This window comes from Mycteria americana, chromosome 4 (genome assembly GCF_035582795.1).
Source record: "Mycteria americana isolate JAX WOST 10 ecotype Jacksonville Zoo and Gardens chromosome 4, USCA_MyAme_1.0, whole genome shotgun sequence".
Taxonomy (NCBI): domain Eukaryota; kingdom Metazoa; phylum Chordata; class Aves; order Ciconiiformes; family Ciconiidae; genus Mycteria; species Mycteria americana.
In genome coordinates this window covers 91,107,515-91,133,727 of record NC_134368.1, presented here as the reverse complement: position 1 = coordinate 91,133,727, position 26,213 = coordinate 91,107,515, and the positions used below count along the sequence as shown (strand labels likewise).

The window sequence follows — 26,213 nt, the reverse complement described above, 5'->3', positions numbered from 1 at the left end:
AACGGAAGGAAGAGCAAACATTAAATACAAGAGTAATGTCTATAATGGATGCTCAGAGATCAGGGAGGCCTCTGCAATACAATTTTTTTGTAACAAGCCAAGGCTTTTAATATTTATAAACCTTGCAGTCTCCTGGTCTGAAGATTAAAATCAGGGTTATACTACAGTATTTCTGTTTTGGGCATTAGTATGTTTCCCACGTTCCAGCTCTTAAACAGGCTAATACTTTCCCTGTTTTCTTTCTCAACGTTTCTCTTGGTAATCTTGTCTGGTTTACTTTCTACCTGTTTGCCTGTCTCTTTGAAGATTTTGCCTATATGAAGTCAGCGTTGGCTACTGATGTGCTCCAGCATTTCCTAGCGGTTTGTTGCAGTTGTTCATACGTTGTCTGTCAGAGCAACAACTTCTTGATGTGTTTTTTCCAGGGAAGCTGGAGCACTGTTGTAGTACTTCTTTCATTAAGGTGTCATTACTACATCTGGGCCGCATCTAGTCCCAGCCCTGGGTGATGACTATTGGGAGCTTATGTTCCTGACTGGGTTCAAGGTAGTAGGATTTCGAAGGCTTACTCTTAAGAAATATTGAGCTAATGTTAACAAGAGGACCCCCACTTAAATGCTGTGAGGTCATCCCCCACAATGATGTTGAAAAGGTTTAGTTGAAGCTGGTGGCAAGGCAGCAAGAATGTGGTGTGGAGCGCTGTAAGTACGTCAAGAGCTGGACTCTTACTTGCTGCGGTGCTGTGAAGTTGTGCTGTTGTCTGATAGTCTGAAGCAGAAGTTAACTTTTTATCAGGATGCGTGTTCTGCCAAAGAGTAGGTACGACCTTACATTTTGTTAGTGATTTGTATCTGGTCAGTGCGCTTGTGTCAATCAATAGCTAGGTGATGGTGCCATAGTTTGCCCAGACGTTAAGAGAAGCAGACGGTTTTGGTAGCTGTTTCAGGGTGTGGGACTAAATTGTTTGGACGTGAACTCACGTTCCAGGAGCCCTCTGGGTGAGCGAGAACTGAATGTAGCTGAACATGCCTTGTCTGAAGTATTGTTCAGGGAGGATAACTGGCCTGAAGGAAAGCAAGCTGAACATAGTACCAGAAGAGGCTAAAATTCATCAGCCATCTTAGATTCAGGAGGTGGCACTAATAACCCTAGTGATGTGCAGTGAAGATGAGTAGGAAGAAGACCAGGATGCTAGAACTTGTACTGTATCCTTGTTTGGCTGATAGTATCACATGAGTTTTAGGAAATTTTAAAGGAAAAATACTCTTTTTTTTTTTTGTCCCTCTCTTGAATCAGCTGGAGGAAAGAAGGGCTTTCTGAGCTTACTGGCTAAGATAGTTACGCAGCTTACTGATCTACTATGCAACCATTTCTGTAGCGAAAAACTCCTTGTGCTGCCGCTTTCTTCCCCTGGCTCCGTGGCGTTGACAGAATGGTGTCAGTCTGACTGAGGAGCGGCGATGGCAGTCACCTAGGCCCTGCTAGCTCGGGTGTTCGCAGCTTCATGAAGGTGAGTGGAAACTAGAGTGGAGCTGCCTGGCTGGTTCCCAAGGGCTCTTGCTCTGTTGCCGTCTAGTGCTTTCAAAGAAAACATGGGAAGGTGATTCCCCTTCCCTTGAAACTGCTTTCCCTCTAATACTGCCTCCTCTGCCCATTTTTCTTGTGGTGCGAGGCCAAGAGCTTAGAAGAAGCGTCTATGTTGGGTCTTCTAGAAAAGCAAATCCTATCTTTGATTTCTGTTACTTTCCCCCTTCCAGGTAATTTGGTAAGACTGTTTTGCAGGGCAAGGCGCTAATTTTCAGCTGCTGGATCTGGTTTCCCTTCTGTGACAAGCAAGAAGCAAAAGCTGGTAGATGACATTTTTTTGGGTCTTAAGCTGTTTCTCCTTGAATTGCAGGAAGAGATTACAAGCTTGATGGTTTAATTGGAAACCATTCTTGTTGTTTATGCTTTATTGCTTTATCTTTTTCAGTAACTGTTTGTTCTTGGTACAGTAATACGAAAATGCAATTGTTGTGTGAGAAACCTTTAAGGCAATAAGTAACTTGGTGCTTGGGTAACTGCTGTTTAAAAGGTCAGCGTTATTCAGTGGTTGTGTCTGCCAGTGAGTGTCTTGCTAATTGGGATAGTGTAGCCAAGGCCTTGACTAGCAGGTGAGATCAGATGATCTGCTAAGGTCTGTTCCAGCCCAGACTCTTTGTCTTTAAAGCACTTGGTTCAAATCAGGTACTTAATCAAAAACGACGAGAGAATTGAAAGAGATGTTTTAGGTGAATTTAGTTAGACACACACCCCCCGCCCCCCCATATGTCCTGCCTTTTAAACTTATGTAGAAATGTGTAAAAAGGTTTTTTTCATGGCTAAGGTACATGTCCCTTTTTTCCTGCGTGTGCATAAAATCTCTTCACGTCTTTGCCTTGCTGGAATTTGCTGGCTGTGTTGACTGATAGGAAGTCACATGCTCCAAAGCTGTAACCCACACTCAAAACAACCTGTTACACTGCCTCAGCACCAAAATCACGCGAGAAGGAAGTCTGGATTACTGGCTAGCACAAATAGCGGTTCTCTGTCACTGTAGGGCCACCACCTCCTGTGCTACACAGTTCTTGCACAGTTGCTTCAATTCCGTTGCACTTAAACCAGCAACATTCCTGCTAGTAGGTGATGGACTTGAACATCTTAGATGTTGTTTTGGAAAGAAATATGTTGTTCCTGTCTCTGACTGTGGACAGACAAGCGTGTTGTAATAGGAAAAGGAACTTTGTACTAGTAGTTTTATCTGTGATCTGAATATAGCTGAACGTAGTTTGTGCTCAGGAGAGGGAAGGAGAGGAAACGAGTCATGATGCAGCTTGTCCTACTGAGAAGCTGATACTGGAGCTGTGTTTGCGTAAACACTGAATAAATATGCTAAAATATCTTTGTGGAACAGATGTGATCAGAAGCATTAAGGGGAGAGCAGAAATCAAAATTGTGGTAGTGATTTGAAGGAACTTGGCACGTGACTTTTATATCTAGCATGTGAAGCACACAGTGAAAAGGAAGGACTCCACTTCAAATTGGTGTCTTTGCTCTGCCCTTAAAGGTTGATTTTTTTTTTTTTTTTTTTAATAGGACCTCTTTTTGATAAGAGGGGAAAAAAGGTATGTTTGGATTTAGTCAAATATTTGTGCATTGCTTTAGCTACCTTCACAAGTCTGGTAATTTACTGCATGTAGACTGTTCGAATCTGTTCAATATGCAGAAGCTTTCAGTTGGGTGTGCCAAACAGAGAGAAAAAAAAAATTGTTATTCATTTATTAGGTATGCCTAACAGTAGTTTGTATTGAAGGAAGAATTCAGTGACTATCAAGCTTGTCAGAATTTTAACCAAATGAGTTGAAATTACTAGAAATAATTCCCTCTGTGCTCAGTTCCCCAGGCGGTAACAGTAGGAATTCTAATCAGACACTGAACTCGCCTGTCTCCTACTGTAACTCTATCCTCTCACGTCTCAGCGGAAGAGAAGATTGGTGAAGTAGGCCATTCCAGTTCCTTTATTGAAAAAAATACTTCAATTGTAAATGCCAAAAAAGGAAAGGAAATCTGCATTACGTTTCAGTTGGTTCCATTTCACTTTTTTGTCGGGCTCAGTTTTTATGTCTGTAAGCGTGGTCGGTTGTTTTAGGACAGTTGCATAGCTATTTCTTCATTTATCATTGTAGGACAAGAATAAATACCAATAAACACAACTGGAATAACTCAAAATAATTTCAAAGCTCTTGACCTCTAACTAGTCATATCTTCCCAAACTATGTTTGGTTAACTTCAGAAATGTCTCTACATAATACTTTGAATTGGTTATGCTGCGTGATGAGAGGGACTGAAGGGAGATGTCAGCAGGATAATTACATGGAGGAAAGTAGATGTCCTCTAAGGACCTCTAGTTTCTACTTTCCCCTCCCTGGTCCTGATGGGTTAAACTGGATGCAGGCCGCAGAACTTGTGGAGGCAGTATACTAGCAAGTTATTAATTGTCACCTGCGCAGGACAAAAAAAGGGGTTTCTATAGCTTGCTGTGAGGTTGAATGGCATGTAGCACTTGATTTGCTTGGGATGAACCTTTTTCACTGATCTTGACTTAAAGCACTTGCCTTAAGGAGCCATTCTTCAGTCTCCTGGCTCTGCTGTGATGGTGAATTTTTAACAGTGTCAGTGAGGCTGGTCTCTCTGCTGTTTCCTAGCTTTGCAAGTTAAGGTAGGATGTGAATGGTAGCTAAACCTGCATATGCTAAACAGATTAGCAATTTTACTTAAGCATTGAGGAGGTTGGAAACAAAATGCAAGTTGTCTGCGATGTCTCGATCTTCTTCTTAATAGTAGAGAAGTATTTGAAAGCTCTGTCCTCCTAGTAACTATAATTTTCCCTATATTATATTGTTTTCCTTGTTTCTAATGTGCATTAGTGTCCACATCTCTTGTCTGTTGGTCACTTAGTGTAACGTGGCTTGACTAAAGGAGCTACCGCTAGCATCAGGAAAGATGACTTGTGGGACGTGCATGAGGTTTCTTTGGTTTTTGAGTCCCTGGAATAGCATATTGTGGTAGGACCACGAAGAGGGTGACGGAGTCGTCCTACACTTGTACTGCTGTGCCCTGTACAGTGGACTGATGGCTCTCATCACTTTGGTGACGGGAAGAGAAAGCTGTGACTAAGCTAAGCTACACATTGCATTGCTTGGAGAAAAAAAATGTTCTAGCATTCCTGCATTTTGTTTTACATCTCTGCACACAAGTCGATACTGTATTGCTGTGAACAAGCCCATGCACACATCAGTGTTTCATTCATGCCAAAGGGAATTCTGAGTTGGACTCAAACAGAATAGCTGTTTGTGCGTTCATCCTGTCCCTCCTCCACATGTCCTCGTTCCCTTCTGCTGCTTCATCCTTCATTGCAGAGCACTTGCTATTGTGAAGAACAGCCGACCAAAACTACTTACAGAAGGGAATGATTTCCTGCCAAATTTGTGTAAGAAAACATGTGGGCAGTTTTAAACTATTTCTGTTTCAAAACCAACTGATGTTAGGCAGTTCAGGCCACTTGCTCACTGTGTTTTATGCTCAGTAGTCACAGTGAATGATAGAATAAATTTGCGTGTCCTTTTGGTGACTGTGGACCCGATGCCTGAAATGCACATGTCAGAGAATGCGCAACAGTAATCAGAATTGAGAATCTGAGAGGACTTTTTTTTTTACAGGAACAATGAGGAAGGAATATGCAGCTTAGGTGGAAAGGAGTGGTAGTGCTGCTGAGCATCATTCATTCCTTGAGGGCAGTGAAAATACTGTTTATCTAAAATGGTTATCTTTGATTCATCAATGTATTTTTTTCCAAGGCTTTTATTCCCTAGTGTTGTCTTACAGGAGAAAAAAGGTTCTGGAGGGAGTATAGGTTATATATGGTGGGCAAAACAGGCAGACTGGAGTGGGAGGCAAACAGCTTTTCTTTCTTGCTGTGCTGGGGGAGATGGATGTCTGCCATTGACATGTCTTTTCCTCTAAAGCATATCTGCCTTTTTCTGAGCGCAAGCAAAGAGCCAGTCTGCTGCCACGGAGGGGACAGACAGGGAGGGGTTGGGAGTGTGTTGTGTGACAGTGTATTGTGTAGTGCACGACAAGGTTTCTTCAGTCCCTGATGGTATTTTGGACTCTCCGTTTTGATTTGTACCCTTTCCAACACTGTGGCAGGGAAGGCAGGGAGAGAGCTGGTGGGGGCAGCGGGGTGCATGCCTCACCTGAGGCTGAGAAGGCCTCTGCCACGCTGCGTGTCCTGTGCTTCATCAACCCACTGTGCTACTTCGGGGGGGAAACTTAAGTCTTCCACCCTCAGTGTGTTCCACTCAGAAATGTAGTTATTGGTATGTGTCTTCATTACTGTGCAAGTGATTTGGTACAAGGTCTCTGAGGGTTATATACCATGATATCAGTATAACTGCCACAAGCTTCTCTTAGGCCCTTTAACAGCTGATGTAATGGAAGCGTGCAGTTTGTGATCTGTGTTCAGATAAGCCCTAAGCATTTTAAGCAGCACGTTAAAGTAAATAAATGGACTTCTTGCTACGCAGTACCACTAGTGCAGGTTTGTGAAAAGCATATCTGAAAAAGCCAACTGCTCCTGTAAACCCCCAGGGCACAGAGCCATTTTGTGCCTCTTCTGGACAGGTAGTCTTGCTGTGCTGCTGCTGGTTCTCTTTGTGAAGGGGAGCTGGTTTCAGGCAGGACACTATGGAAATACTGCGCTTGTGCTGTGATGTCTCCAGGAAGCAGTTCATGTAGGTGCTGGTATATATTCTTCATCCTGAGCAGGGAAAAAAGTGGGGGTGGGGGGGGAAGCTGTGAGTGTATTTGCTTCTTACTTGATGCTAGTCTGATGTTGTACAAGGGTTTTGAAAGCTTTGAGACACTGCAGTTGGGTGACACCCCCCCAATTGTTCTGAGTGAGGAGGTTGGTGGTTTTTAGACAGGAGAGAGAGTTCAAGATGCCACCACGGAAGTAAAACTGGAGTTGTTTGTGTAGCAGGGAAATTGGTTTTCCTTAGTTTTGCTGGTAACTGAACAGCTTTGTGGTTGGGAAGGGGAAGTCTCTTAAGCATCAGCTGTGTGTGCACCCCGGGTCCAAACTGAGTAGTACAGTAAATTGGTGTGGTGCACAGGGCCATTCAAGTGTCTGTTGGATTCGCAAAGGTTGATCATGCTTTCACGGAACCGTAGCATTGTGGGTTCCTTTTCCCATGACAAGAATGCGTGGTATCCATCATCGCTGCGGAGCTGAGGACAGCTGGTCCTGCCGGAGGGGTGGTGGTGGGTGCTGGTGGTGGGTGCTGTCAGGAGGGCCTGATTCCAGGAAAAGAGAGAGCTATTACCTTTGGAGTTTTGGGGAGGGAGAGGAGTTTCCTAGGGATGGGAGACATGGTGTTGGAGTCAATAAAGCAGTGCGTTAGGCATCAGGAGATCTGAGGTTTAGTCCTGAGGGTTACGGTAACTTGTTGTGACATAATACAAGCTATTGAATCCTTTGTTTCTGTCCCCATTATTTGTCTTGCCCTGTGATCTGATCAATCGACATATCTCCATATCTCTGTTTGGGGATGAAAATACGTGGACAGACATGGATCACTTGCCTTCTGGTATTGTTGAAGCAAAACACTGTTGACTTAATAGCTTGTCTGCATATCAGAAGTTTCAGGGAACGGAGGTCTTCCTGTGCGTGTATATTGCGGCCAGCACAATGGAGTGGTCTGTCTTCGGTTGGGAGGTTTTGTGGTATAAATGGGGATGTGAGCTGCCCTCTGTTTTGGGGTTGAGTTTGGCTTCAAGATCAGAGTTGGGAAACACACAGAAGTAAGTCATTTGACAACAGTTAGGGAACAGGAGTAAACTCCTGGTGGGAATTGCAGCTGATTTACCACCACTGTAGTCACTTGCAGATGCAGGGAGGAATGAAGCCAAGCTGACTAGGCTAATAATTGCTGAAAGTCATGCTGACTGAGAAATGCTTCCTGGCAGATTTAGCATAGCAAATTTCAAGCATCTCTTTGTGAAGACTGGGAAAGCCGGTAGTTTCCCTCTTCTTAACCGTACAAGCGGAGCATGCTCTGTCAGTGAAAAGTCACCAGGTAGCAGTGCTAGCGGAGGCTTTCTTTTTGGAAATTTATTTTGAACGGACATACGATTCTGGTGTTCTATATCATATGTATTGAGGGATAGGGGGGGTGGTCTTGCCTATGATTGACGTGAAGAGCTATAAAGGCCTGTCCTCTTTCTCCTCTGAATCTGCATAGTTTGCTAAGTTCGGCAGCTTCCTTGGCACGGACTACAGAGAAGCTGCTTTGGGTCATCTGAGGCCTGGCCTCATTGCAAGAAATAGGCGTGTGTTCAAATCTGAGAGAACCGCGCTTGTATTAACAGACTTCAACTACGTTGGTAGAAAATCTGGGCGAAGGCAAGGCCCCACAGCACTGTTTCTGCATAGAGCTTTATTGCTGCTAGCTTTGTCTACAGAGAAGTTACCATGTTGTGGTTCCATCGTTCAGCTGTGCTGATCTACAGTCCTTAGAATAACAGCTTGTTTCAGCTGGAAGTGGATGGGTGTGTGCAGTTCTGAACTGAAGCTTCAACAAAGTGCATCGGGCCAGTGAAATGGGAGAGGTGAAAAATATTCCAGAAAAAGGGCTTGTGAGAATTTGAGCCACCTTTGGTTGTGCTAAGCTGCTCTAAACTCCCTTTTCAAAGGATTAGTTAAGGGTCTTGATCTGTTACAACAAAGTCTGAGACTGACAGAGAAATGGCTGCTTACTGAGCTGTGAAAAGAAAGCTCAAGATACTTCTCCTTGAAGACTCTGCAGGCGGCAAACATGCAGACAAGCCCCCTGAAGTTAACCAGTGATAAAGGTAATAAATTATCATTGGGATTTCAAGCTTGGTTCTTGTAGAGACAGCAGAATTGAAACAATGCATTTGTGCTTTTAACAGCTCAGGATTTTTTTTCTTTTTTAAGTTTTCACTTTTTCCATAGGTGTCATTTAAAAGGAGGAGGCTTCAGGGTTCTAAATCAGTTGGCGTGCATCTATCAGTGTAGCAAGGCGCTTCATTGCAGGCTTGGAAATGATTGTATTGAGAATGCATCCATTAAATCTATCCTTGGAGTATATAGTCAAGGCAAAAGGTGAGTCCAGTGGAAAAGGAACGTGACCAATGGTTAGAGAAGGATTTTCTCTTTCTTGTGAGCTCACCTGCCTTAAACAAGGCTTAAGAGAATAATTAGTCCCTTGAAAGTAGGGCAGTGAGGAATAGGACGTAGCAGTGCACAGCAGGACCGCTTAGTCCTTTTTCAGTAGTGCGCACACTGTTCAGATATGCTAGCGTTACTGTAAATCGAAGTGCTCTTCAGGTTGATGTCCAAAATCTTTAGTTAAGAGCAGAGTCATGCGTAATGTACTTGCCAGTTTCTACATATTGAATGACAAAACTGACAAGACTTTCATACAGCTATGTTGTTCTGTACTCCTTATGTTCTCTGTATTCTTTAGTTGTTACTACTAGATTCATCAAAGCTGGCCATGTCATGATTAGGGGTCAGGCTGAGTCTGTGGTGATGGTCCTCAGGATGTGCTTTAAGTGCTAGCTTGTCCAGAGAGATTTAGAGTCCTTGAGCTGTCCTTCAGCAGGAGGAGAGGTGGGAAAACTCTGAAATTCCATTTATATAGCACAGAAGGCTTGTCTTAAAGAGCCGTGACAGAGTCTGGATGGAGAATTGCCTAGGTGGTCAGAGGCAGCATAACCCCTCTAAGCTTTTTACAGCTGTAATGAGTAGGCTCTGGTTTGTGTGGCCCTGTAAGTAACTTGTTAAGTAGCTTAAGTGATGCTTACCTCGGATACTTGAGAGAGAGTCTTCGCCGGCTGCAGTTGTTGTTCAAGTGTGACATTGGGGGATTTCGGTGATGAGGGGAGAGGGTAATTCTGGGAAGCTCCGTTGCATCACCTCTTCTTTTCATGGTTGTTACGTGCTCCCTTTATTGTGCCTCTCCGATAGGTAGACTTTTATCGTTTGGGAAGGCGTGACAAGGTACTTGGTAAGGGCAGCAGAAATGGCTTGCGTAGGATCAGGCTGTCTGTTTAGTACCCTTCAGTTGTCGGGGTTATTTTGGAGAGAGCAGTTTGCATTTTGGTTTTGCGACAGTATGGGAACAACCTTTGTTATAGGCGTTACCTATTTGTCTGTGGCTGTGATGTAGACCGCCACATCTCAGGGTTGGTACAGAGACAGCAGCAGTCTGAGCGAGTTATTCATACGTTGTCAAAGCTTTGCTTCTATGGCCAGTTCTTGCCAAGCCCATTCCAAAAGAGGTGGCTTCCATCAAAAGTTCATGTTCAGCTTTTTTGTGGGGCTTGGGAGAGTGAAGGTGCATACCTGTGTTCAAGTGGTTGGATTGGAAATGTGTCGCCTTTTTTATTGTTGATAGAAAAGTATTGTCTGAGGCTGAGCTTTCAGAAGCACGATGGCAAGCAGTTTTAGAGTAAGTGTTTTGATGATTTTTTGTTTTGGTGATTTTTATATCTTGTTGTTCATGTCAGAGACTGAAACTTGTATTTTTTTTTTTTCCCCCACATAAATGTGAAATTGGGGCAGGGAACTTAATAAGGTAATGAGTTGAGGTGTTATTTTTATGTTGGCATGAAATTTTTCTTGCACGAACAATCGCAGCTGAATACCAGTCAATGCATAAATTTGCTTAATGTGGAAGTATGCCAAGTGTTTGGAATGAAGATTTGAAATGGGAAAAGAATATTAAATGAAGGTCTTTTTCCTTGTAGTTTCACAACCTTCTTGTAGCTATAGGTTACAGTCTGCCTGCCTCTCTCTTTTTATTGTTGCTTGTAATGCTGGGGATACAGACTACAGAGGAGAGGAGGGAATTTTCATGTGAATACATCAGCACCTGTCTCATCGTCAGGAACACACTGCAGTAATAATGCAGGTGTCCCTGCAGCAGAAACTCTGTTGGTGCCAGTCGTGAGGACGGTGTTATGCCATTTCAGCAGCATGGACTGTTACTCTTCTCACTGTTCTCCTTCCCTCCCGCTTCTTATTTTTCTTAGCGGCAGCAAGAGAAATAGAGTGTATAGTTGATGGAATAAAATGAAAGAAGACACTGTTGAGATGTTCCAGCTGCCGGACTTCAGATTTCTGCTGAACAAGGCATTTAGGTTTGGAGAGGGTCATTGCATGTTCGAAAGACAACGGATCTGATTATGTATTGCAGATAACTGGAAGCAATCCTCACTGTACAGGGAAAAAATGCTGCTGTAAGACTTTGTGCCTGCAGTGACAGTGCTGCTGTAGTAGCTGGGTAGGGCAACGGAGAATCACACGGCTTGTTCCTGTTTCAAAATACATGTGAAGAAAAAAACACAAAACCTGCAAGGCTGAAATTGAGTAGGCAAAATAGTCTGCTTCACTTGGCTTTCCCTTTCAGTAACCAGGACGCTGATCTTTATCTAAAGAAAATGGTGTCTTCTGTAAATATCAAGTAAACCATTACTGTCACTTCAGAGTCATGTCATATAAAGTAGGTGGTCGTGATGTTCTGTTTTGTCCCTGCAAAAATGGCAAGCAATTCCAGAGGCTTGTCTTCAGTAAAGTTTTGAATGGAATTTTTAATATAGATCTTCACAGCGTTAATAATATGTTATATCTTAAAATGGCTTGAAACCTGTGTTAAGTAAGTGGTAATTTCACCTGAAAACATGCAGCCTTAGGTGATAAGGCAGAACCATCCACCTTGCCTTAATACTTAGTTTGATAAAGTCAAAATCTATTCCCACTGTTTTATTTCAAGACATATATAAGTTGATTGCTTCGTCTTGATGCTGCAGATGAGAGTATTTTTTCCAGTAAGCTGACTTTCAACGGAGATGGGTTAATGTATTTTGAAAGGGTAAGAGGTGATATTTTGAGGGCTAAAAGGTAGCAGAGTAAGGGAGAGCAGGCGTGAACTTCTTCCTTTAGTATGGGACATGTGAGGGGCTGCAAAAATTTTCTGCCCCTTCTTACACTGAGCTGACCTGTGACTAAGATGAGCAAAAAATGCAGTGCAGGGGCGTTGTACGGGCATTATGAAGTACCTTTGGAACAGCGAGCGTTTTGTCCTTCTAAGACTCTGGGTGATTTCTTGACACTTACAATGGAAGGCTGCGTATAAAGACTTTGATAGCCCATTAAGGTTAAAAACACGATGGAATTACGCTTCGTAATTTGCAGAGTTTTTTGGGTTGCCGACTTCTATGTTAGGTTTCAGATGCCTAAGTGAAACATTGGTGCTTGAAATACTTGGCCCGGTTTGCCATGTTCCAAATATATCATTGCTTTGTTTTGTTTCACTCTTACCTTACGAATCCCTTGATGCATGTTGAATGTTTAGATATAGACATTAAAAATACCTAGCAGGGTCGTGCAAAGAAAACTTAACTAGTTATTACTCAGAGGTGGACTTGTTCTTGCACTGGGAATGCTGTTTTATTTCCTCTTGTGTGTTCCAATTGCAAGGTAATAGTATAAAAGCTGCTATTTCTGTGTAAAACAGACTTGTAGGGCGTATTCATGAACTGAACGGTGGAAAATAGTTTATTTTGAAGAAATGCTCATGAAAGTTGTGTGAAAGACAGAGGTGTGTTGGTTTTTTTTTTTTTTTTTGGTGCAGTGTCTTGCAATAACTTGGAACAATTTCCCAGTGATCCCCAAGGCTGTAGGAAGTGATCAGCAGATGCTCAGTGGAACTGATCAGCAGCTAAAAAATACTTAGGGACCATTTTTCATACAAGAACGGGCAGAAGAAACTCTTGACAAGGGGTCCTGATCCCAGCCTCCAGGCGAGTCGATAGGCTCGTCTGTGCTCTTCAAGGCAAGGTTTGTCTGTGTGCTGGCCTGGTGTCCCGTCCTGCGCATTCAGTGTGTGAGGTGGAGGTGCTGTAGGTCCAGCTCTAAATAAGTAAATGACATTGCCTTAAAAACAATCTGTTGTCTTAATGAGATGAAGGCCAGGGACAGAAATAATTAGCTCTCTGCCATTGGAGGTGTGAGAGCTAAAACTGTTCTGGAGCGAAAGCTGAGATTATCTTGGATATGAGTTGCTAGAGCGCAAGGGGAAGGGAGTGTGGGTCAGGCTCTGCTGTTTACGGGAGGAGTTCCTCATGTAAATGGGGGTTAAAACCGCTCGCTGTATGAGCATCGTTGTAGCTGAGAAAGCGAAGAATCTGAAGCTTCCTTGCTCTTCAAGCTAGTAACTTGTCAGTGTAGCAGGACTGAAATTTATTAACTGACCTGGTAATGGCTGTCATTTTGCTCTGAAGGTGGCTTGGCAATACCTGACAGACATGAAAACCCTAAATTTCATATGGTCTTTAAAAACCTTTTGCTGCTCTGCAAAAGTTTTGGAGCTGGGAAAAATCAACTGTTACAGCGCTTGCAATTTGGCAGTAAGTCCTTCTGAAGCTCAGTAAGAAATACAAAAGGAGGTGGTGAAGTTTGCTACATGACAAGAGCCACTAGCCTGTTCCTTGTACGCTAGGTTCTTTGGAAAGGCTTTGTACTAAGTCTTGATTCTCATAGGATCCATTTGGCACGCTCTGAGTATCAAACACCAAAGGCCCAAGTGCCAAGGTAAAAATTGAGCAAATTTTAAAATTGATATTGGTGCCTAATATGAGACAAAAGTCACGGGAGTCATCTGACAAAAGCTGAGAAACAAATCTGCTGTTGGATTGTCAGCCTAGAAAATACTGGGGCCAGCCACAAGAATAAACAAAAACCTTCAGAGAAAATAATTTTTCATAAAAAGTGGGGTTTTTTTGCCTTTTAAAATACTTGTCTGGGCTAGTGTGGTTCATCCAAATCGGGTTTCAGATGCTGTTGTTCATGGAGCTTAAAAACACTGAAGCTTAAAAACGTTTCATCCTATTATGTTAATGAGTACGGCTTGCTGTTTCACAGCCCTCAAGATCTGTTGTTTGCAACCTAACTGCTAGACACTTAAACTGGATTTCACGGTTTACTTGATACTTTGAGAACTGTTTACTACTATTTTTGAGCATGTCTTCACGTAAGGCTTCAACCCAGAGAAATATTATATTGTCTGTTTTCTTCTTACAAACAATGGCTAAAACACAGCTAGGAGCTTGCCTTGCTTCCAGAGCGATGTTGCTGGATGTTTGGCCAAGGGTGCCGTTGAGGTTCTTGGGAGCGGGTGTTTAGGCTGGGCTCATGATGCTGTGTGCCTACATGTACCATGCAATTAAGCAACTGTTTGCTGCCCTCCATCTCTGTGCATCCGCTTTCAGATGGCATGTTACAGTAATGTGATGTTAATTCCTATAATTTATATGGAATGTAGGGTCTTGAATGTTTACTTTGTGCTAATTTCTGACTAAACACGGGAAAGCGGTTAGCACCTACGTACTGTGTGGCCTTAAAGAGGCCTTAAAAGAGAAGGACTAGGGAACGGAATCAGCAAAATGTACTCTTGGGCTCTTGAAATCGGGCAGGGAACCTGAGATAAGAAGGAGAAAATGACTTTTTACAGCCTTTTCTTAATGCCTCTGGGTTGTCCTTATAGCACAGCTGTGATAGAGGAAAACTGTAAAACAGTGATAAACAAATGCTAGAGATGCTCTGTAGATTAATGACCGGAGCTATTCATGGCAGCTATGGACTGGTTAGATGGATAAATAATGGGCTTTTGTCATTCTGCAGTAAGGGCTTTAGTAGGTGGTGGATGCTGGAAACTAACTGTTTTCTGCCATTGTTCATAAATGAAATTGTAAATAGTTGCTTTTATTGTTCCCTACTATTGATAAAGTTTATTCAATCATAAAGCTCTCTGGTCATGCTTTGTGGGCGACTATATTGATGTAAAGTGTAAATATTACAGAGTGTTAGATATGCATGAAAAGAGGGAGTTCAGACACTAAACCAAGTGACATTTTAAAGGTACCAAAGTCACTAGCGTAACAAAAAGGCTTAGCTTTGCTCTTGGGTTCTTTCATTGTGCGGGATCAAACAAGATGAAAACTTCTTATCAGTGAAGTGGTGCAGCATCATCAGAGTTGAATCGTGTTGTGCTCAGATGCGTAGTCCTGTTTTTTTATGTTTTAATGTATATGAAGAGCTTTCATACTAAATTGCCAATATGTGGCAGGTACTTCTGCTGAGAGTAAGATTAGAGTTGCTGTCATCTTAGGCTTGTAATGTTAATTTAGCTATTGTATACTGATTTTGGTAGTAAGTGACTTGACTAGCTTGATACCTTAGTTGCTGGTGTGGTTCTGGAGTTGTTCAGTGTTGTACTGGATTTCTGTCTCGTAAGCGTAGAAGATGTGAAGAGACAGTTGTTTGTAGGTGGAATGTATCTTCCTTCCTCCCTGGCTTGACAGAAAATTAGGAAGAAGCTAATCTGTGTTTACCCTTATAAGTAGTAAAATCAATAGGTGACTGACTTCTCCTCTTCAAATCCTTAATGCATGGGGGTTTTTGCATTTTTTTTTTTTAAACTTGGTTTTTTTTGTTGTTGTGGTTTTGGCTTTTTTTGTTGTTTTTTTTGTGGGGGGAAACTATGGGAGGAAGTTTATTGTTTGACCTGAGTTCACATCTGTGTGAGGCCATGTGGAGGCACATGTATGGGCTTGGAAGACACTGGTACGGGGATATGGGGGGAAGCTTACATCAGTGCGTCCGTGGTGGGATCTATGCCGATGGCAGTTTTATGGGCATATGGCTTGATGATGAGAGATTGATGAAGTTTGAGTTGGTGTCAAGAACTGAATTACGTCTCTGGCTGATCTAGCATTACACAGTGGCAAGAGCCATGCCAGTTAGAGCCAAGTAACTCAGTTGTGCTTTTTTTTCTGCTCTAACCTGGCATTTATTAAATTGTATGTTCAGTATGTTCAGTATCTGGTATTTGGCAGTCAAAACATAAAATTACTGACTTCTTGCAGGGCTGTCTTCAGGGTCTATAGACATGAGTCCTGGTGGATCACCTTTTACCTGGTTGAGATGTCTCTATGTCCATGTACCAGATGGCAAAAGGGTGCTAAAAATGCAGAGCTACTGTTATTTACAAAAGAAAAGATACAGCCCCTGCCCCCTAGTTTTTGTAAAAAGTAACGCCTCCTGATTATGGTCCGGTGAAGAGGAAATCCCTTGATGTTATGTTTCCTACTGGATGGGGAAAACAAAAGGAGCAAACAGATCACCCCAAGGTTGGAGGAGGAAAGAACAGGTGGGGTTTTGAGTCTGTACTTGAGACAACAGAGAAAAGAAAATGTATAGGTCTGTGCGAGTGCATGCACGCAACGGCATGCCACGTGGGAGCCTGGGAGTGTGCACAGGGAAAGGACAAAAGAGGTCACTGCGGGAGAGGAGGAGCGGGCAGAAGGCCATTTGATGTTGTTGCAAAGCTTTGCTAACTTGGGCAGAACTGGTCTTTCTAATAAGAGGTGATAAAAGCACTCAACGTTGAAAATGTAAGTTTAGTCTAGTATTACAACACGTGGAAAACTTAGAATTACTTTTTTGCCTAGAAAAATAGGAGTTGAAACATAGGCTAAGGTACTTGTAGCATGACATTTCCTTGAGATTTGGATTTATATACCTTTTAACACTGCGCTTTTCAAAGCCATTTTTTAATTTGTCTTTACAGTTGTATTCAGTGCATCAAAACTGTAGGCAGTTCTGTTTGAGAGTAGTCAGAAGTTGGTAATTTTGTTCTCCTAGCATCTTTTTGGATTGTAGAAGCATCAAATACAGTAGAAGTGGTTATGGGCAAAGTGAACTTGGGCAAGTACAGAACATGAGAATTTCATTGCAGGATGAGAGAGGAGGAGAAATCTTGTAAAAGGCCTTCTGTTGGGGACTGTCCAAACAATTGGATTATGTCAGAGCATTGTTTGACCAGAGAAATACTGACTGAGAGCCCAGATGAAATATTCTGATATGTAAGGTGGAGCATTTGTGTACTATGCTACACATTTTTTTAGTTAGGGAAAATAAAATACATCTGAAGACCATTAAAGGAAATGTCTGTTTACTTGGCTTGGTAAATGGAAATGCTTTGTCTTGAGTTGGTAGCTTCTGTAGAGAAGGCAGGATTTTCTGAGAAACGAAAATGGAATTTTCACTTCTACCAAAATACAGTTCTATTCACCACTGTTAGACACTGTGTCTCTTATCACTATTGCCCTGTGTGATATTCTGTGTCATGTTGAACTGGCTGAAAAGGCAAGACTGTAGATCTAATGAAACTCTTCAGCTAAAAGGCCAGTATGAGAATACAGAAGAGTGGAACTGGAGGCTTGATGAAAAGTTCTGTAAGCCACAGGTTGCAGGAGTATATCTTCTATGTTAAAAAAGAAAAACCTGCTATATTTAGCGTCATAAAATAGTCTAAATCTGTTATGAAATAAGTTGATTTATTGAGAAGTTGCTCTGAAATGGTTTAAATGACAGCACATAATATAAACATTTTCAAAACTTTATTGCAGGAGGAGTTTTCTCCTGATCACTTGTGGTTGCTTTGGTGCTGCATTGTCTGTAGGTGGATTGCTTTTCTCCCTGTTCTCCTTGTGTTATAGTTGTTCTTTTAATCCTACCATGCTCATATTCTGAGCTGGAAGGAAAATAGGAAGATTTTTCCCTTTGAAACTTAAACTGCATAAAAGACCTAATGAAGGGGAGAGGATGTGAGTGGGGGAGAGACGTTTTCCTATTTTGACTTTTTGCTTAGCAAATATTTCATAGTGTTAGGGAGAACACCGACCAGCTGTTAAATATCTCACTGAGATGAGATTTTTTCAGTTAGTCCAAGTAGTAGGGATTTTGCATGAGTTGAGTGAGCCAAGAATCCTTCCGACTGCTCAGTAGTTTGCCTTTCCAGTGGTGAAATCTGTCACTTGGCTCCTCAACAGCGGAGTAGTTCCTTACTCTTGCTGCTTGCTGCAGCAGGCTGAGTCCTCTGGAAGAAGACCAATGGCAAGTCCTCAGATGAACCAAAACCGGCCTAAAAGCAGCATTATAGATGCACGGAGGAGAGCTGGCAGTGACCAGCAAAGGACCCTGGCGAGGCAGGAGTGAACAGTTCTTAGGACTGGGGAGGAAACTAGGAATTGCCTTCACCAGTTTGCCAAACTGGAAAGCTGCAGCCTGCACGAGTGTCACTTGGAAATAGTAGTGCTGAGGAGCAACACGCAATACTGCAGGACTGTCCTGCTGTAGGCAGTTGTTGACATCAGAGCCACTTTCATCGGAAGTTGGCAGTCATCCCTTATGCTGGTTTTGGCTGGGATAGAGTTAATTTTTTCCATAGTAGCTAGTAGGGGGCTGTGTTTTGGCTTTGTGCTGAAAACAGTGTTGGTCACGCAGGAACGTCTCGGCTGTTGCTGAGCAGTGCTGACACACAGTCACGGCCTTTGCTGCTCCTCACCCCACCCCACCAGCGAGGGGGCTGGGGGGCACAAGGAGCCGGGAGGGGACGCGGCCGGGACAGCCGACCCCAACCGCCCAAAGGGACATCCCGCACCGTACGGCGTCGTGCTCGGCGTGTGAAGCTGGGGGAGAAGGAGGAAGGGGGCCACGCGCAGAGCGATGGCGTTTGTCTTCCCAAGTCACCGTGACGCGTGCTGGAGCCCTGCTTTCCTGGAGATGGCTGAACACCTGCCTGCCCACGGGAAGCAGTGAAGGAATTCCTTGTGTTGCTTTGCTTGCGTGCGCGGCTTTTGCTTTCCCTGATAAACTGCCTTTATCTCAACCCACGAGTTTTCCCACTCTTACTCTCCCGATTCTCTCCCCGGTCCCACTGGGGGGGAGCGAGCGAGCGGCTGTGTGGGGCTTAGTCGCCGGCTGGGGTGAAACCACGACAATCCCCTTCAGTTTGCTGTATTCGCAGGTTTGAAAAAGGAGGGCAAAGAGGCTTTGAAGGAGTGGAAGGAAGCTTCAAAGACTCCCTTGAGAATGTATACTTGTGTATTGCCAAAAGCTGTCTGACAGGAGATTTTGTTTCTCAATGGTATCATTGAAGTGATAAATTGAAGTAATTTTGAAAGTAGTTGTCAGCCAACCTTCCTAAACAAACAAGGTGTTTAGGTTCAAGCTATGTGCTAGTCCTATGTCCTGGTAAGTTTTGAGCTGGAGGCAGACTGCAGAAGGAAGAGTTGTGGTGTGAGCTCTTCCCTCGTGACAAGAGAATAGATGGGAGGACGGAGGGAGACTTTCAGGAGTCCTGAGATGAATTGGTCCCTCTTCTGGTTTATCTGCCCAGTTAGATTCTTAAGGGATTTATCTGCAGGAATCTGAACTTGTGATGCTCATGAGACTGCGTTTAAACTTTGGAGACACTCATGAATCTTAAGAATAAAATAAATTATATTTTGATCTTGATTAACTGTATTCCCTGTGGAAATAGATTACTGCTGTACTACAGACAGTAGTTGCTTTTCTTCAGAGATGTTTCAAGTTTTTAGTTATGCTGTAGGGGTGGCTGGCACGTGTGGTTTGTTTGTCTGACAGACTTGCATTTAGCTTGCCAGTCTAAATCTAATTGGTTTTGATGGATTTTGATTTTGGATTGGGATTGTTTTTTATTTTTTCATTTCTTGGATTTTTGAAGGTGTGGATTTTTGAGGCTCTTGAGCTTTGTAGGGGGTGTTTAAACTTGGGTCTTTATAGTCTAATGAATGGGTTGATGGCTAGTTCATAGGCCTAGGGGTGTGTTCATGGAACTCTTAGAGGAGAGGCTTCTCTAAACTACTTGACCCAGTCTTCCTTGAACAGGCAGTAAAACGCAAATGGATACTAGGAGCTTTTCTCTGTAATATCCTGATCTCTTCCTTAATTTCTGTGTGTTTCACAACGAAAACAAATTGAGAGTACAGGAAAGTAGGATTTTTAGAAGAACTTGGACCACTCGGCATGTCTTCTGAAAACGGCAGATATAATGAGTTGTGTATTCTGTTAGAAAATGTTTTAAATAAATGCTTTATTGAGAAAAATTCTGTGAAACCCTTGTATGTTGCATTTGAGTTGATTATACCTGGAATATGTTGCTATGTTTTGTGTGTTTGGATTTTTTTTTTTTCTTTTTTTTATATTGTATTAGGAGATATCAGACTTGAAAGAAGTGACATAGCTGAGAGAATTTTTCTGCAAGTCAGAAGAAAACAGTCGACATAAAAATAGTGATGGCTGTTAGTTTTTCTGGGTTTATGTGCTAGTAGAGTTAAATGCCATTTGAGGGTGGGTTACTTCTTTGAAAGACGCCTGGATTGTGTGAAATAGAAAAATTCTGTCTTTTTTTTATACGTATCTTTCATGCTTTGGGGAGGGGAAAAAACCCTCCCCAAACCAACAGCTTGCGTAGAAACTCACGGCAGCTACTCCCTTTAGGCCTTCTGGGGCGGTATCCTTTCACTTTTCTCTCCCTGTGTTAAGTTGCACTTGGAAACTGGAGAGTGCAGCGTGGAGATGTGAAGTCAGTCTTAAACTTCTCGGGTATATCATGTGGCTTCTCGTTGCAGAGCAAATGGATAAGATGATACATACATTCTTTGTATGTGATTTTGGAAAATCTCATTGCTTCCATTGATGAAATAATACCCTTTTGAGTCAACTGAGGACAGTTTGAGTAACACAGTCCTTAAAAGCAAATGCTTAAGTGATAACTACAGCTGTGAGGTTTTTGTGTTTTAGGTATGTTTTGGTCTGTTGTATCATTCTTATACCAGATATGTGTGTTTTCAGGTGGAATCGTTTATCTTGGATCAGGATGATCTCGAAAACCCTATGTTGGAAACAGCTTCTAAATTGCTTCTGTCAAGTACTGCCGATGGTGCTGACCTGAGAACAGTAGATCCAGAAACCCAGGCAAGATTAGAAGCTTTACTTGAAGCTGCAGGTAAGTATTCTTGTCCCATACAGGTTTAACCCTGAAGCCCTTACACATGAGTCCATACTGGAACTGCTTGCATAAGTCTAATCCATATGAGGAGAATGTAAGGCGGTGTGAGCTTGGCAAGGTTGTGCAAGTCATTGAAGAGAAAGAAGTTCATTAAAGCATTTTGAATTCTGGAAACTCAGCATTTCATGTGAAGGCTGTGCTTCTAATCAGATTCCTCCAATGTGGGATTTCTAAAAGCCCCAGTAAAAACTGACACCCGACCTTAGCTTGCAGCCCTATATCAAAAACTAAATTGCTCAGTGAGGCTTTGTTTTGTGAACATTACTGTATGAAAAGCTTTACTAGTTGCTTATACTAAGTAGTTGTCAATAGTTGAAAAATAATGCCTTTTGTGGATTGGAGGGTTTCGTTCATGCGCATCACATCTGAGCGCAGCTTTTAAATTAGCGTTGTAAACAGTTAACACCTTAATTTTGGAAGCTGTAGTTCATTATGCTTGGAATGTTTCTGCCAACAGATCTCATAGGCTCTATTTCAACTTCTCTGTTTTCTCCTTTTCTGGCATGCGTACCAATTTGTTGTAAATTGGAATGAAAGGAATAGGTAAGCTGTCTACAGCTGATGGTAAAGCATTTGCAGATCCTGAGGTGCTTCGCAGACTGACTTCTTCGGTCAGTTGCGCGTTGGATGAAGCTGCTGCTGCACTTACCCGGATGAGAGCAGAAAGCACAGCAAATGCAGGGCAGACGGACAAGTAAGCCAAATTTTATACTGGATTTTTTCAGTAGTTTGCTACTTTTAGAAGCAGTTTTTCATGTTGTATCACTTGCGATTACACGATGGTGAAACTCTTACTTGAGTGGAATTAGTGCCAAGTTATCACCCCTGATTATCCTGTTAAGTATTCCAGGACTGACAGGTCTTGCAATGGGGAGTGAAGCAAGTAATACTGCTTAGAATTCCGAAACCATGCTCCAAGTAATTTAACTTGACCAACTACAGAAACAAAATTTCTAAGCTCTTAAATGGTATGGGCCTTAGAACTGTACTAAAAAATAGCAAATCCTGAAATGGGTCATGCAGTGATAGCACAAAACTAGCTTTGGGACCAAAAAAAACCCCAGTCTGTTGCTTTAGAGAACTTCAGAGTACCTGTTTAATTGAGGAAGGAAGACAGCTTGGAGGGACCGGAGCCTTCGTGGCGCTCGGCAGCTCTCTCGAGTCGGATAGGACCTTGGACAGAGCCTCGGCCAGAGAGTCGCTGCCTTTTAGCTGGACTTTCTGGCTTTGTGGTTTTTTTCTTACTGGGATCTTATGAGGGAAAGAAAAAGAAGCTTCCCTTCTAGGCTGTCGTTAAGCTTCAATACAACAGAAACGGAGTGTTAGTTGGACAACCAAGTGCTGCTGTGCTAGTTGGCAGTTTGTTCCTTGTATAGTGAGTAACTCCAATGAAACATTTCTGGGTGTGTTGATCAGGACATATGAAGAAGAGCAGAATAGTTTGGGGTTATGTCTGCTTCTGTTCTGTGCACGCCCCTCCCTGCCCCCCAGCTACCTCTTTTCTTGTGAATGGTGGCTGTTGCCAAAGTTGTTACCAGGACAGAGGATGTGGGAAATAAAAATAAATGTGGGGAATGCAGTGAGCAGACATATTTGAGAAATAATTCTCCGTATATTAAGATTGTGTCTGGTGGCACAAATTAAATAGGAGTCCTGGGTACAATATACAGGTATAAGTTAGTCCTTGCTACACAAATACCCGCTTCTATGTCTTGAGTATTTTAAGAATTGCTCATATTTGCATTGAATTATATGGCTTGCAAAAGTTTTCTGCCAACTACCTTATTTTTGCATTCCCTTTTGAGTTAGTTCTGTGTTGATGGGACTTCCTAAATGGAGGTGAGATGAAAGGGCAGTGTGTGGAGCAAGGCCAGTGGTCTTGGATTTATTATTATTGATCCAATTACTTGGAGCAGAATAGAAAAACGTCAGACTTGAATGTTTATTCTGACAAAGCATTAACTGTTTTGGAATGAAGGCAATGTAGGCAGAAGACAGAATCGGAGGGATTGATAATATGCTTCCAGTAGACCCTTTTTTGAATGAAACAGAGTTGTAATGATGGAAGTGAAGAACTCGGAGTGACACAAGAACCACAAGTACTCTGACTTGGGGCTTACCAAACCAGGAGAACATTACACTTCTCTGCTTGGTTGAGTTAGGGCCACAACTGAAACCTCGGATTGCATTACAAAATTCTGAGGTTTTCAGCACAGGACAGAGGGGAGGTGATTGATTTTGTTATAGGAGGAGAGTGATGCAGGTAGTTTGTTTTGGTGGAATTAAGTTACAGTGCTGAACAAAAGTTACAAGTGTTGTTAAGGTGGACAGGCGATTTCCGTGTCCTCTGGTCCTGGGGCAAAAGAGAATGTGAATGCAACTCTGAGTAGTGGTTGCTGGTTTGGAAAGGAATACTCATGGTGCTGTACTTTGTGTGATGTAATCAGTTCTCCTTTTCTTCGGCCCTTACTTCAGAAAATGAGTGCGACAAAACCCGTGTTTTCAAATTGGAACTGCAAAGCAGGAATAGGCTGAGACTATGTTATGTCAGAATTAGTAATATAAGCCAACAGTGATTTGTTTGCACGGCTATATGATTAGCCTTTCAAAAGGGGAAGTTATTACTTATTTCTCAGGTTCTTAAATGTTTTGTAAAAGGTTTTGTACTTCTGTAGGCCATAGCATCATGCTGCATGTGTAGCGCTGAGACAGTAAATCAGGTCCACGGTCATTTCTTTTCTCAACACGTTTTCTGCTTCAGTTGTATATAATGCAGGATTTGGTAACCTAAATGGTCATCCTGCAGACGTTTCTCTTGTAAACTTCTGTTAAAAATAAGTAGCAGGAGTGGCTGAGTATGCACATTACTTAATTTTTGGAGAAGCTATGTGGAAAACCTCAAGTATGAAAATGGCACCTCTTTAATTAGCAGTTGGCACTTCTTTAGATTGTGTTTCTTTTTTTGTTGACTGCATCCTCATGGCATGTTGGATTTTTACTCTGCACGTAGAGCAAGCATTTCAAGCATAGTCCATTTTCGCTGTTAAATGCTTTCTATCTTATTAGCCGCAGCTTGGCAGAAGCTTGTTCAGAAGGAGATGTAAATGCTGTGCGGAAGTTGCTAATTGAAGGACGAAGTGTGAACGAGCACACAGAAGAAGGGGAAAGCCTCCTTTGTTTAGCCTGCTCAGCAGGATATTATGAGCTTGCGCAGGTTGGTTTCCTAGCTGTTTTTAGTATGCGTGTATTGTACAAAAATAATTGTTGAATTAATGTATTCCACTCTTATGCACCTGGAAGGTGGTGTTAAGGTAGTGAAAAATGTCAGCTAACTGGCAAATCCAGACTTATATGTAACCTGAATGTTGTTAACACGTTCTTTGTGCTTATTTCTCAAGTGTTTCTAACACAAAACTGTGTGTTGGTGAAGGTGGGGGCTTTGTGTAGCATTTCAACCATCTTGACACAGTGGTTTGTCACTTGCCAGTGTTGTTGATCACCCTTCTGTTCACAGGTTCTTCTGGCAATGCATGCTAATGTAGAGGACCGTGGTATTAAAGGAGACATAACGCCTTTAATGGCTGCTGCTAATGGCGGACATGTCAAAATTGTCAAGTTGCTGCTAGCTCATGGTGCTGATGTGAATGCACAGTCATCAACAGGTAAATAAGTGTGTTACAGCTTGTTGAGAACTACTGGAAAGCTGAGATTTGCAGTGTGCGGAAAACTTTGTGAAAGTTTGGGAAGAATGGCTCTCAGCCAAGGAACACAGAATGCTTCCTCGTGGTTTTACTATTTAGCTTTTGCATTTTTTTTTTAATGAAGCTGTAAAATATTGGTTGTGGACATACAAAGGTGGATAAGGTCAACTAGTAACTGAATGGTAACTGCGTGCGTAGGATTTCTTGTCACATAGTATTTCAAGCATGGTTTTGGAAGTTTCTTTGTACACAGGAAATTATTTGGTGTCAGGTCTAGGAAACCAAGGGAAAAAAGCAAACATGAGAAGATGCCCCCCCCCCGCCTTTTTTTTTTTTTCTTCTCCTTTCTCTCTTCCCTCTTTCCCATGGCAGTCTGGTAGGCATTTGTGTTGAAGTGACCAAATTGGGAAATTTTTTCAGTTTGTGCGGCCTTGAAGTGGAGAGATTATGTGTAGTCAACAGACATTGACAAATGAAGTACTGACCCTGAATGATGAGGAAAGTTGGGACACCAGAAGAGACCTTAGGTTTTTTTTGGGGTGGGGTGGTGGGGGGTGGTTTTTTTTGCTTGGTGGTTGTTTTTGTTTTTTTTTTGGTGAAATAGTTCTGAGTAGTAATACTGCTTTGACCTTGAAGTTTTTTCAAGGTATCTTTCACTAAGGCAGATTCTGTGACTGTTCTGTTCAGATAGATGTTTTTGTAGTTTTCCAATGGAGGTTGTTTTCATCTCCTTGTAAAGACTATGGGCATTTTTGAACTAGCCCATTAGAGGTGTTTAAGACCTGATTTAGAAGCAGCGGTTCATCCTGCTCCTTGTTTTGAGCTTTCTTTTTTACAGCATAGTGTGTCCCTGGTGATAAACAGGAAAAGGGATGGGATTTTGTGACGAGCTGGGATTAGCTGGGATAGAAATGGGAACAGAAGTGCATCAGTACAGTCACCAGGCACATGGAGATCTTCATTTTGTCAGCACTGAGCTTCTTTGTGCAGTTACTTGCTTTTTTCCCCTCCCTGTAGTTCTTGGTTCGTAGCCTGAAAAAAAACTTGTTCCGTAAGGTAGCCAGGTAAAAGCGATGACATGGAGTGTAAGTGGAAGGTCCCAGTGTAGAAATGCTATCAAATTATGTTTTCAAACCTTATTCTCTTCTGGCTTTAGGCAATACAGCCCTTACATATGCCTGTGCTGGAGGCTATGTAGATGTTGTGAAAGTACTGCTGGAATCGGGCGCTAGTATTGAGGACCATAATGAGAATGGTCACACTCCTCTGATGGAAGCTGGAAGTGCTGGCCACGTGGAAGTGGCCAGAGTGCTGTTAGAAAATGGAGCAGGCATCAATACGCATTCCAATGAATTCAAGGAGAGCGCGCTTACACTGGCTTGCTACAAAGGTATAGTACCAAATACCATACTTGTTATAAAGGTGTAACAAGTGTAGAAAAGTGTGACAGGTGTGAAAAGTCTTTTCAAATGTGTATTTATTCAGTCTTGCTGTCCAGGGCCAAAAGAATTTAAAGGCTATGAATAGACACTTTCTGATGCTTTTATCCTGGCTGTGATACCACATAACATGTATGTCCCATATGTAAAATGATGATCAGCATGAAGAATGTAAGGATCGAGATGTAAACCTTTTGTCTGAGTCGTTATGATGCTTTGAAAGATTTTCTGTTAAATGAATTAGGAGATGAGGAACTAATATGCTTTATCACAGAGTAAGTATGGTAAACTTTCTGTATGGCAGCTATATTATACAAGATACCTTTGCTTAGATACAGAAATTATTTCATTTGAAAGGACTGAGCACTTGGAAAACATGCAGAATCTAGGCCCTTGCTTTTCTTGGGCAACAGAAGGGGTAACAGGCCTTTCTGGCCTCCCGTAGAGTATTAGGCAGCTATCTTGCATCACCCCAGCAAGGGATGGAGCTGTTAAATGAAGAGGCCACATGTGTTCACACAGCTGGGCGG

At 42.4% G+C, this 26,213-nt stretch overlaps 1 protein-coding gene across 4 annotated transcripts in view; it reads left to right on the top strand.

Annotated features, from left to right (window-relative positions):
* Positions 1–26,213, top strand: part of ANKRD17 (ankyrin repeat domain 17) — a 98,406-nt gene that overhangs the window by 25,027 nt on the left and 47,166 nt on the right. For all 4 annotated transcript variants that reach the window (XM_075501325.1, XM_075501324.1, XM_075501327.1 and 1 more), the window contains exons 2-6: positions 20,327–20,480; positions 21,081–21,237; positions 23,610–23,757; positions 24,058–24,205; positions 25,401–25,634. In XM_075501325.1, coding sequence (XP_075357440.1) covers positions 20,327–20,480; positions 21,081–21,237; positions 23,610–23,757; positions 24,058–24,205; positions 25,401–25,634 — 841 coding nt within the window. The remainder of the gene's footprint in view (positions 1–20,326; positions 20,481–21,080; positions 21,238–23,609; positions 23,758–24,057; positions 24,206–25,400; positions 25,635–26,213) is intronic.